The 12,529-nt window shown below is 43.5% G+C and overlaps 1 protein-coding gene across 3 annotated transcripts in view; it reads left to right on the plus strand.

Annotated features, from left to right (window-relative positions):
• r3hcc1l (R3H domain and coiled-coil containing 1-like) overlaps positions 1 to 12,529 on the plus strand; it is a 202,330-nt gene that overhangs the window by 128,751 nt on the left and 61,050 nt on the right. For all 3 annotated transcript variants that reach the window (XM_085994255.1, XM_085994254.1, XM_085994256.1), the window contains exon 3: positions 831 to 1,006. In XM_085994255.1, the coding sequence (XP_085850381.1) occupies positions 831 to 1,006 (176 nt within the window). The remainder of the gene's footprint in view (positions 1 to 830; positions 1,007 to 12,529) is intronic.

The raw sequence follows: 12,529 nt of genomic DNA on the forward strand, positions 1-12,529 counted from the left end.
CAACCTTCTTTGGAAGCCTTGTTGGGTGTCCCTGAGAAGGCCTTCTCTGTCTAAGCAGCTCTAATATCTTTGAGCATCTTGCATATTACTGAAGTACTCTCAGCTTAGCTTTTGACGGTTTTCCTTTCATTGAGGCCATAATAATAATTAGATTCGATGATAGAAAGTGAGATAAAGGCTATACTTTATTTTTAAGCTTCAATTTACATGCTTAAAAGCCACTCGAGCTTTTTTGCCTCCGTGGCTTACAACAGCCTCGAAAACTTGTCGATTTTAATCACAGCCACGTTGCTCCCGACCATCCATTATACTGCATTATCGTACGACTTCAAACGCTGGTGATGTTTGTTTTTTTGACAGGAGGATAATGCAGCGCCTCGATGTGACACGGACAGTAAAGAAATCCAATTAGTACGAATGTTAACATGCCAGGGTCTGTCTTTCCCGAGGAGATGAAGTACAGTGTTTAAAATAAGCAGAACCCTTCTTGACTCCGGTGTATACATTTCTTGTAATTACAGTCGGTTGCTGTTGGGCGAATAATCTGTCGGTGACACAGTTTAGTTTCTAGCCTGTGCGGCAGTTCTATTGATGAAGTCTGGATGCGGCTGTCTCAATGGGAAGTTCCGTGCAAAATAGAATCAGAGAAGTTTACGGCACAGAAGGAGGCCATTCGGCCGGCCGAAAAGAGAGCTACCCAGCCTAATCCAATGAATTTAAGCCTCACTTCTCCAACTCCCCACCACCAAAAATGTACGGAGTGTTTGTGCAGTTTTGAATCAAACTTTTGTTATCTTAGTCCCTGAACTTGCATTCCTTTCCTCTTTCAGCTAACCGCTATTAGCAAGCCTAAGAAGAGTATTCAGGATCCTCGCTTCAACTACTACAACTACCAGCCAGCGGAGCAAGACATAGATGATTCTGAATTTTCCCACATTGTTGAGATCTATGATTTTCCTTCAGGATTTAAGACTGAAGATTTGCTACGAACTTTCTCCATTTATCAGTATGTATCTAACCATACTATTACTAGGGTGGAAATAGTTTGGAGTCCTTGGATGACTGCGGAGTTAGCCAAACAAAAAACCTCCAAATTGTTTACTTGACCGATGCTTTCAAAGTATAGTGTCTCCATGATATTGCCAGTGTGGTCCCACATCTCATGTGGATCACTGAACATGTTGAGGTGCACTGTGACAACAGCCTCCAGTAGCATGTTTAGGGAAAGGAATTGCCCAGTCTAATACTGAGGCATACAGACCAGAAGATCCCAGGTTCAATTCATGACCTATGTGGAGTCAGCTGATCTCGGCAGGGGGAGCGGTTGGAACATTACAACTGGCCATGGTTGGTGTCCCCAGGGTAAGGACGGGAAAGTCAGCCAGAGTTGACCACTGTTTCAGCGCCTGTGTATGGACGTTGGATGAGGACAGTATTAGACTCGGCTGTGATGCCTTTCAAGGAGACACTCGCTGCGTAGGCTCATGTAGAAAGGATGGCTACGTAGGTGAGGTACTGGAGGACCACTGGGGCCAGTGATACTATACTTCAGCACGACTTGACATCTTCAGGAGAGGAGGGAAGAAAATGAAGGGGTGGGTGGGGGAAGAGAGGAGTAACATGTTGAACTATATTATGTCTTTTAGACCTGTGACTGCACAATAATTATCCATATCAAAATTTAATTGGAAAATAAAGTACAGAAAACGGTGACATTTTTTTGTCCTGTAGTAAAAGGAAGGATGGCCCTCATTGTAGTCTTCAGACCCCTCTGGTGTTGCTATACCCTATATCTGCAGTCTTCTACAGCCCTTCATTCGAGTACATATCTTCTCTTCTGATTCTGGTTGATTTTCTCCCCTCTTCCCTTTCCGTTAATGGTTGCAGAATCTTCATGTACCATTATCTTCCACCTGGATCTCGCTCCCTAAACCTCTTCTTCATTGACCCCTCTCTCTCTCTCTCTACCGTCATAAATTTGCTCAAAACTTGCTCTTGGCCTCCTAGCGGAGCCTCTCCCAATACTGAGCTGAGATATTGTGAAAGTAGCTTGTGGTACCTCGCGCTCTGCTTTCATTCACTTTCCCCTGCCTTCTCGGAAAGCCTCCGATCTTCATTCAGCACCTCCCCGCTTGTGGGACAACTGCGATCCGTCTTGCGGGCAACCAGGAGTTCAAACCCTGCCTTTCCTCTCTGTGGTGTGCCAATTTGAAGGACCAACACCTTGCTTTACACTTTCGGCTAACAGGTGTCATTTTCTTGCTTGTACGTCGTTCAGTCACTCACTGGTCTAATTGGATGCATTCAAGGTGCAGCATAAACATCCGATCTGAAATAATTGAATGGTATAGGTAGTAATTTGCACCAAGCCTCATTTTTGTGAATCTGATTTGCATTTAGACTATAGCCTTTAGGACCAGAAGGCAAAATCTTTCATCAGTGCATCCTTGCAACTTTCTGTGTTAGTTTATTTTAATGAATGCAGTTTAGATTTGAAGGTGGATTCTTTTGAAGGTCTAGATAATTGATCCTGGAGGAAAGGTCTCCTCATTGCAATTCTGCATTAATGTGGCATTAGCAGACATTTAATGTCTGACATTTTTAATATTTGAACTTAATTTTTGGACGGGTGGTTACAGAGTATGTTACAAAAGAAACTGATATTGACTCTTCATAAATCTACCATTCACCTCCTGAAGATGATTTATTATTCCATGTTTGGCTGGCTTCGCTGTTGAGGAGAAAAATCTGAAATGCTAGCCTCATTAACTTACCTTGTATCCAAATTTCTGACCAATATATTGGAGTCCTAACCCTTGCCTGGCCAAATAAGCAGCAACTCCATATCATTAGGACAACAGAAGGTGTGACTACAACCTTGGACTTGATTCTTCTTCACCTACCCTTTTTAAAAAAAAAATAAATAAATAAATAAATAAATAAATAAAAATTGATTTGTTAACTCTTGGCTTCTAAATGATGAACTTGCTCTTTCAAGCAGCAACAGGTTCAACTATTTTGGTTGACACTAAAAAACACATTGGCCCAGAAATTCGGGTCGGGGGCTTCCCGTGGGTGCAAGCCCCCGACATGCACTTACCTAGCGCGCCGGCCGTTGAGCTGTGGGCCCGCGTGGGATTCCGATCCTGGGCCTCCTCCAACAGCCGGCGTGCAGTACTTGCGTACCCCAGGGGCGCAGTTAGTTCGATGCGTCCCCTGGATCACATGGGCCATGGAGAGCCAATGGTAGCAGGGAATGCTTCATTCATAAAATTGACAGGAAGAGCTGTCAAAACTATAAATACTATAAGCCCAAAACATCACTAAAACTTCAACAAAAAAAATTTTTTAATCACATTTTTAAAATAACTAAATTACATAAAGTAACTATTTTAAACAATTTAATTTTTTGAAAAAATTAATTACATTTTCTAACAAGGCTAAAAATAAACTTATAATTTTTAAATACTTTAAAGAAAGGTAAACCTGTGGAAAAATGTTTTAATTTTAATTAATTCACCACTTACCTTGTTAAAAGCAGGCCTTGCGCCTGCTTTTTACAAGCGTAGCTCCTGGAGACTTAGTCTCCCGGAGAATCCTGCAAAAAAAATGTAAGTTCGATGCGCGTGCGCTGCCTCTCCGGCGCACGCGTTCGACTTCTGAACCCCTTCCTTTAAGGGAACGGAAGTTCCGGTTTCCCGCGCATGCGCAGTGCATGCACAAAACCGGCACTTCCATTGGGCCTACGGGTGAGTACCCCGTGCGTACTCACCCGTGGAGACCCGAATTTCTGGGCCATTATAGATTGACACAGCCCCATCTGTGACATTGGTAATATTCAAGTCTTAATTGGCTGAAAAAACTTCCATTGTAGGCAGTTTATTTTTTAAAGGTTGCTTTCTCCTCTGCAATGGTAGCAGCGAGTTGGAAGTAAAAAGTTAAAAAAATATGTATTTTTTTTAAATTTAGAGTTAATATAATGGAGTATATTAGGTAGGGCAAGAGTAAAACTAAAGTCAAAATAGAGAGGGAGAAGACTGAGGAAAGAGAACATGATGAACACAGGTAGAATAGTGGTTATGTTACTGGACTAGTAATCCAGAGGCCTGGACTAATGATCCGGCGACGTGAGTTTCAATCCCACCACGGCAGCTGGGGAATTTAAATTCAATTAATTAAATAAAATCTGGAATAAAAAGCTAGTATCAGTAATGGTGACCATGAAACTATCGGATTGTTGTAAAAACTCATCTGGTCCACGAATGTCCTTTAGGGAAGGAAACCTGTCGTCCTTGCCCGGTCTGGCCTATATGTGACTCCAGACCCACAGCAATGTGGTTGACTCTAAACTGCCCTCTGAAATGGCCTAGCGAGCCACTCAGCTCACCACCACCTTCTCAAGGGCAATTAGGGGTGGGCAATAAACGCTGGCCTTGCCAGCAATGCCCACATCCTGTGAATTAATATTTTTTTAAATTCCCTATATTCCCTAGAGTTCAGAAGAATGAGAGTTGATCTCATTGAAACATATTAAATTCTTAAGGGGTTTGACAGGGTAGATGCTGAGAGGTTGCTTCCCCTGGCTGGGGAGTCTAGAACCAGGGGTCACAGTCTCAGAATAAGGGGTCGGCCATTTAGGACTGAGATGAGGAGAAATTTCTTCACTCAAAGGGCTGTGAATCTTTGGAATTCTCTACCCCAGAGGGCTGTGGAGGCTCAGTCGTTGAGTATATTCAAGACAGAGATCGATAGATTTTTGGATATCAATGGATATGGGGATAGTGTGGGAAGGTGGAGTTGAGGTAGAAGATCAGCCATGATCTTCTTGAATGGCGGAGTAGGCTCGAAGGACCAAATGGCCGACTCCTGCTCCTAATTCTTATGTTCTTATTAAAGTGCTTAGTTTTATTTCAGTTTATGTAAAATTGAGAGTTTGGTGTTCACTTTAGTAGTTTGGGGTTATTGCAGTGATACTCCTCATATTTGAGTCATTTTATGGCTGTAATATTAGTGTTTATATCAGTGTCAGCGCATGAGCAGAAATCAGGCCCAGGAAGATGGAGATTTCCCTGAACCTCCCAGCAGACTATGGGTTAAAAGTTCATAAATCATTTTTTTTACATTACCACAGAACTAGATAATGGGTTGAAAATTTCTCCCCCTCGCTGGTCATTTTTCAATAAGAACACATATTTGGTGCATTCGTCCAGTTGAATTTATGTTCATGGCAAAACAATCACTTGGAAATGGTTGATGGTTTTGCTGATTTATTTACTTTGGAATCTTCAGTTCTAGAATTTCTGACGAGTCATAAATAAGACTCTCCTCAGTCCAGTCGAGGTGACGTCATTTTTTTTTAACCAGTGAACGTAATGAGCTTCAGGAATACTTTGCCAACACTAATTTGTCGGCTCTCTTCATTTAATTTTTTTGTCCGATAAATATTTTCATTTCCATTGTTTTTATTTTTTAGTTAAAGCTCCCCCAATGACTCAGCAACGTTAACCTGCCAGCAGCTGAGTTATACAGGCCAAGAAGGTTCCATCTTTGATTCATAGCGATGAGCTAACTGATCCCAGTGAGGGTGGTGCCGGAGGAGCTCGCATTGGCCTCAATGTCCCCTGGTCCAGGGAGGGTGTTGATAAGAACAGGAGTAGGTCATTCAGCCCCTCGAGCTTGTCACGCCATTCATTGAGATCATGGCCCCGCCCCATCACTGTAATCTCCTCCAGCCCCACAACCCTGCCAGATATCTGCGTTTCTCAAATTCTGGCCTCTTGAGCATCCCCGATTTTAATCGCTCAACAATTGGTGACCGTGCCTTCAGCTGCCACGCTCTGGAATTCCCTCCCTAAGCTTCTCCGCCTCTCTACTTCTCTTTCCTCCTTTAAGAAGCTCCTTAAAATCTACCTCATCATCTGCCCTAATATCTCCTTGTGTGGCTCGGTGTCAAATTTTGTTTGAAACCCTCTGAAGCGCCTTGGGACGTTTTATAGAATCATAGAAATTTACGGCACAGAAGGAGGCCATTCGGCCCATTGTGTCTGCACCAGTTGATAAAGAGCTCTCCAGCCTAATCCCACTTTCCAGCTCTTGGTCCATAGCCCTGCAGTTTACGGCACTTCAGGCGCATATCCAAGTACTTTTTAAATGTGATGAGGGTTTCTGCCTCTACCACCCTTTCAAGCAGTGAGTTCCAGACCCCCACCACCCTCTGGGTGAAAAAGGTTCTCCTCAACTCCCCTCTAATCTTTCTACCAATTACTTGAAATCTATGTCCCCTGGTTATTGACCTCTTTGTTAAGGGAAATAGGTCCTTCCTATCCAGGCCCCTCAGAATTTTATACACCTCAATTAAGTCTCCCTTCAGCTTCCTCTGTTCCAGAGAAAACAAACCCAGCCTATCCAATCTTTCCTCATAGCTAATATTCTCCAGTCCTGGCAACATCCTCATAAATCTCCTCAGTACCCTCTCTAGTACAATCACATCATTCTACTACCTTAAAGATGCTATATAAATACAAGTTGTTGTTGTTGTATCCCAACTCCATCCTAACTCCTTGGTGATGTAATAAAACTCACTACGCACTTGGTTTGAGTATAAAGCAAGGCTTTAATCAACTTGTTTCAGAACATGGAGGTCTAGTTGTACTTCACTAGTTCCTTGTCTTACAAAATGTCCCTGGCAAGCTGGGGCCCATGCCCAAGCATTTATACTCCTTGGACGGCGCCACCAGCTGGCCGTCCAGCATTATTTCATAAGTAGTTTCTTGATGATGAGATTTATAACACTTGGCTTAACTAGCAATCTCAGAATTAAAATTATTAACTGAGCTAGCATCTACTGCTTTTTGTGTGACCGAGTTCCATGCTTTTACCACGGTTTACGTGAAGAAGTGCTTCCTAACTTCTCTCCTGAATGACTCCGGGGTGGGGGTAATATATTGGCATGGCTAGGGGATTGGCGAACTAACAGAAAACAGAGAGTCAGGATAAATGGGTCATTTTCCGGTTGGCAATCAGTAACTAGTGGGATGCCACAGGGATCAGTGCTGGGGCCTCAACTATTTACAACCTATATTAATGACTTGGATGAAGGGACCGAGTGTACTGTAGCCAAATTTGCTGCTGATACAAAGATAGGTGGGTTAGCAAGTTGTGAGGAGGACACAGAATCTGCTAAAGGATATAGACAGGCTAAGTGAGTGGGCAAACATTTGGCAGATGGAGTATAATGTGGGGAAATGTGAGGTTATCCACTTTGGAAGGAAGAATGAAAAAGCAAATTATTATTTAAATGGAGTGAGACGACAAAATGCTGCGGTACAGAGGGATCTGGGGGTCCTAGTCCATGAAACACAAAATTAGCATGCAGGTACAGCAAGTAATTAGGAAGGCTAATGGAATGTTGGCCTTTATTGCTAGGGGGATAGAATATAAAAGGAAGTTTTGATGCAACTTTACAGGGCGCTGGTGAGACCGCACCTGGAGTACTGCGTACAGTTTTGGTCTCCATATTTAAGGAAGGATATACTTGCATTGGAGGCAGTGCAGAGAAGGTTCACTCGGTTGATTCCTGGGATGAAGGGGTTGACGTATGAGGAAAGGTTGGGCCTATACTCATTGGAGTTTAGAAGAATGAGAGGGGATCTCATTGAAACTTATAAAATTCTAACAGGACTAGACAGACTAGATGCAGGAAGGATGTTCCCGATGGCCGGGGAGTCCAGAACCAGCGGTCGCAGTCTAAGGATAAGGGGTAAGCCATTTAGGACTGAGATGAGGAGGAATTTCTTCACCCAGAGAGTGGTGAACCTGTGGAATTCTCTACCACAGAAGGCAGTTGAGGCCAATTCATTAAATATATTCAAGAAGGAGTTGGATATATTTCTTAAGGCTAAAGGGATCAAGGGATATGAAGAGAAGGCAGGGACAGGGTACTGAATTTGGATGATCAGCCATGATCTCATTGAATGGCGGAGCAGGCTCGAGGGGCCGAATGGCCTACTCCTGCTCCTATCTTCTATGTTTCTATGTTCTCTCCTGCTCTTGATGGCTTTCCAGCAGCCCCAGCTGGACTTGCGCATACGTGGATGTCGGGTGGGGACAGAAGCGGACTTAGTGGGACTTAGAAGCCACCAGCCTCTGATATCGGGGTGAGAGTGCGACCAGCTGTTAGGTGGATTTATCGACCAACCTGTGAGACTTGAGCTGATGGATCACTGAGCACATTCTGTCACATGTGGATGTATATTTATTAGAGTCTGTTGCTCAGCTCCTTTTGAAACTTGCCATCTTTAGACATATCCGTGTGAAACAAATGAGGTTTGCATCAGCAGATTCTAGGAGTAGAACAAAAACCCCATCAGATTTTCACCTGTGACCTCTCCTCCAAGGGAATATTCTTCTTTTGGACCTTTACATTTATTGGTTACCTTATCATATCAAAACCTTTCAAAGCACTGCACACAATGAATTACTACCAGAACGCAGCAACTGTTACACAGGCAAACACAGCAGCCATTCTAGGCCAGGAGCTTCTTACCGATGTGTGGGTGGTTGAAACAAAGGCAAACAATGCTGGGAATGCACAGCGATTCAGTGAACAAGTGTAAAAACAAAAACAACCACCACTTGTATTTGTATAGCACCTTTAACATAGTCAAACCTCCCAAGGCGCTTCACAGGAGTATTATAAGACAAAAAATTTGACACCGAGCCACATTAGGCGAACTTAGGGTAGATGACCAAAAGCTTGGTCAAAGAGGTAGGTTTTAAGGAGCGTCTTAAAGGAGGAAAGAGAGGCGGAGAGGTTTAGGGAGGGAATTCCAGAGCTTAGGGCCCAGGCAACAGAAGGCACGGCCACCAGTGGTTGAGCGATTGTAATCAGGGATGCTCAAGAGTGCAGAATTAGAGGAGCGCAGATATCTCGGGGTGGGAGGGGGGCGGTTTTTGGGGCTGGAGGAGATTACAGAGATAGGGAGGGGCGAGGCCATGGAGAGATTTGAAAACAAGGATGAGAATTTTGAAATTGAGGCGTTGCCTAACAGACAAATGAACATTCAGGTCTAACTCATCGTTAGAACTCTGAATGAGCAGTTACTCTTTTCAGGTGGTATTGGCGAAAGGAATATTGCCAGGTGGTGACTCGCTGCTCCTCTTCAAATAGTGTCATGAGATCTTTAATGTTCACCTGAACCGAGGAGCAGGGAGACAGTCCCTGGGTTTAACACCTTATTCAAAGGACAATGCAGCCCTTCCTCTGTACTGCTTTGGAGTGTTAGTCTAGGTTATGAGCTCAAACCTGGAATAGGGGTTTAAATCTACAACCAGCTGATCCAGAGGCGATAGTTCCACCAACTGTTTAAAGTCTCAAGTGAGTTCCCAATGAACTTGAATCTCAATTCAATTCAATTCAATTTTATTTGTCATATATGCAGCAAACGTGTGTACTGCACAATGAAATGTTGATTTTTACGAGCCCTCCCAACATTGGAATAAATATGGCATAGCAATGATAAAAATACTAATAGAAATACAGTAATAATAAATAAGACAACAGTAATAAATAATAAATTATTCGTTCATGAGTCTTATGGCCTGGGGGTAGAAGCTGTTTCGAAACCTGCTGGTACGAGACCGTATGCTTCGGTATCTCTTACCGGACGGGAGCAGGGCGAAGAGGTTGTGGCTGGGGTGGCTCGCGTCTTTAATGATTCTCGGGGCCTTCCCCCGGCACACCTCGGGGTAGATATCCTGGACAGCAGGTAGTTTAATTCCTACAGTATGTTGTGCAGCTTTCACCACCATCTGTAGAGCCATGCGGTCTGTGGCGGTGCAGTTGCCATACCAGGTAGTGATGCAGCCGGACAGGATACTCTCGATGGTGCACCGGTAGAAGTTGGTGAGAATCTGGGGGGCCATTCCAAATTTCTTCAGTCTCCTGAGGAAGAACAGGCGTTGGCATGCCTTCTTGGTTATGACAGCGATGTGATTGACAAAACATCTGAGAAGTTGCCACTAAATTGGCAGTTTTTCCCTCTGGGCACCACACCTTAGGAAGGATGCATTGGCTTTGGAGGGACTGCATCGTGGATTTACCAGAATGATACCTGGACTCCCAAGGGTTGAATTACGAGGAGAGATTACACAAACCAGGGTTGTATTCCCTGGAATTTAGAAGGTTAAGGGGTGATTTGATCGAAGTTTTCAAGATATTAAGGGGAACAGATAGGGTTGATGGAGAAAAACTATTTCCGCTGGTTGGGGATTCTTGGGCAGAGTCTAAAAATTAGAGCCAGCTCTTTCAGGAGTGAAGTTAGGAAACACTTCTACACACAAAGGGTGGTAGAGGTTTGGAACTCTCTTCCGCAAACGGCAATTGATGCTGGGTCAATTGTTAATTTAAAATCGGAGATTGATAGATTTCTGCAAACCATAAGTATTAAAGGATATTTGGAGAAGACGGGTACAGGAAACTCTTTTTTATCCAGTACCGACGGGACCGGCGTGGTGCCGGTTTATCAAAAAGTCCAGATTACAGAGAGGCATAGTAAAAGGTACGAGAGCCCCGTACACGGCCACAGATCCAGGCGTCCCTGTTGCATAGCAACAGGTGCAGGAACCCCGGCCACAGATCCAGGCGTCCCTGTTGCTTAGCAACAAGTGCAGGAACCCCGGTTACACGGCCACAGATCCAGGAACGGCCACTAATACGAAGTAAAACTTACCTGAACCTACTCCTGAATTTTGCCGGTTAGCAGAGATTTCCGGTTATTTAGGTGCCGGTAAATCGAGAGTTTCCTGTATATGGAGTTAGGTCACAGATCAGCCATGATCTCATTGAATGGCGCAACAGGCTCGAGGGGCTGAATGGCCTCCTCCTGTTCCTATGTTCCAAAGCCACAAGGGTAACTAATACAAAAGCAAAATACTGCGGGATGCTGGAACTCTGAAATAAAAACAGAAAATGCCGGAAATACTGAGCCGGTCAGGCAGCATCTGTGGCGAGAGAAACAGAGTTAACGTTTCAGGTTGATGACTTTTTGTCAGTTCTGGGGTCAGATATAGGCCAGACCAGGTAGGAGTAACAAGTTCCCTTCCCTGAAGGGCGTAGTGAACCAGTTTACATAGGATTACATCGGATATACGGCACAGAAACAGGCCATTCGGCCCAACCAGCCCATGCCGGCGTTTATGCTCCACACGAGCCTCCTCCCGTCTTTCCTCATCTAGCTCTATCAGCATAACCCTCTATTCCCTTCTCCCTCATATGCTTGTCCAGCCTCCCCTTAAATGTATCTATACTATTTGCCTGAACCACTCCCTGTGGTAGCGAGTTCCACATTCTCACCACTCTCTGGGTAAAGAAGTTTCTTCTGAATTCCCTATTGGATTTCTTGGTGACTATCTTATATTGATGGCCTCTAGTTATGCTCTTCCCCACAAATGGAAACACTCTCTCTGTATCCAATCTATCAAAACCTTTCATAATTTTAAAGACCTCTATTAGGTCTCCCCTCAGCCTTCATTTTTCAAGAGAAAAGAGACCCAGCCTGTTCATCGTTTCCTGATGGGGATACCCTCACATTTCTGGTATATCCTTGTAAATCTTCTCTGCACCCTCTCCAGTGCCTCTATATCCTTTTTATAATATGGCGACCAAAATTGTACGCAGTACTCCAAGTGTGGTCTAACCAAGGTACGATACAAGTTTAGTATAACTTCACTACTTTTCAATTCTACCCCTCTAGAAATAAACCCTAGTGCTTGGTTTGCTTTTTTTATGACCTTGTTAACCTATGTCGCTACTTTTAGTGATTTGTGTATTTGTATGCCGAGATTCCTTTGCTCCTCTACCCCAGTTGGGTTTTTATCGATAACCTGGCTGCTTTCAGGGTCATTATTTTCCTGATACCAGTCCACAAATTACCAGATTTATTGAATTCAACTCTGTGTCTGGGTTGCTCGGTCCAGTTTCATAACCACGAAGCTACTGCACCCTATGTAAGGCGTGTTAGGGCAGATAAACCTCACTTCAACTACTAAACTGTTGCCCCCCCTCACAAGAATATCCCCTGAATTTTCATGCACCTTACCTCCTTAAATATTCTTTAAATTATTTTATGTATAAAGCTAAAAATATCCAATTACTGTACTTGGAATTGAGTAAAAATTTGCATTTTTATGTTAGCGGACAAGGAAAACAATAGCTAGGGGCTTATTATGTTGCCAATATAAAGCGCTCCAGGATATTTACATAGGAGCAAATCCCTCTTGGTTTAAAATGACCTTTTACATGCCTACGCACAAAGCAAAGAGAAGCGCAAAATTAAAGAAATTAATTCATTAAACCGTCATCGAAAGGCTCCCCAGTTGAGTGGAAGAATTTTTCTTTAACTTTATAGATGAAAAAAAATCTACACCAACCCCCCCCTCCCCGGTGTGTTTTTCACTGCTTTTCCTAACGTACATTAATTTCAATAAATTACTCATTTTCCTTCCCTGTAATTACTGTAAATGTTCACCA

This window comes from Somniosus microcephalus, chromosome 8, assembly GCF_052327205.1.
Source record: "Somniosus microcephalus isolate GS21.2 chromosome 8, FLI_Smic_1.0, whole genome shotgun sequence".
In the NCBI taxonomy this organism is placed as follows: Eukaryota; Metazoa; Chordata; class Chondrichthyes; order Squaliformes; family Somniosidae; genus Somniosus; species Somniosus microcephalus.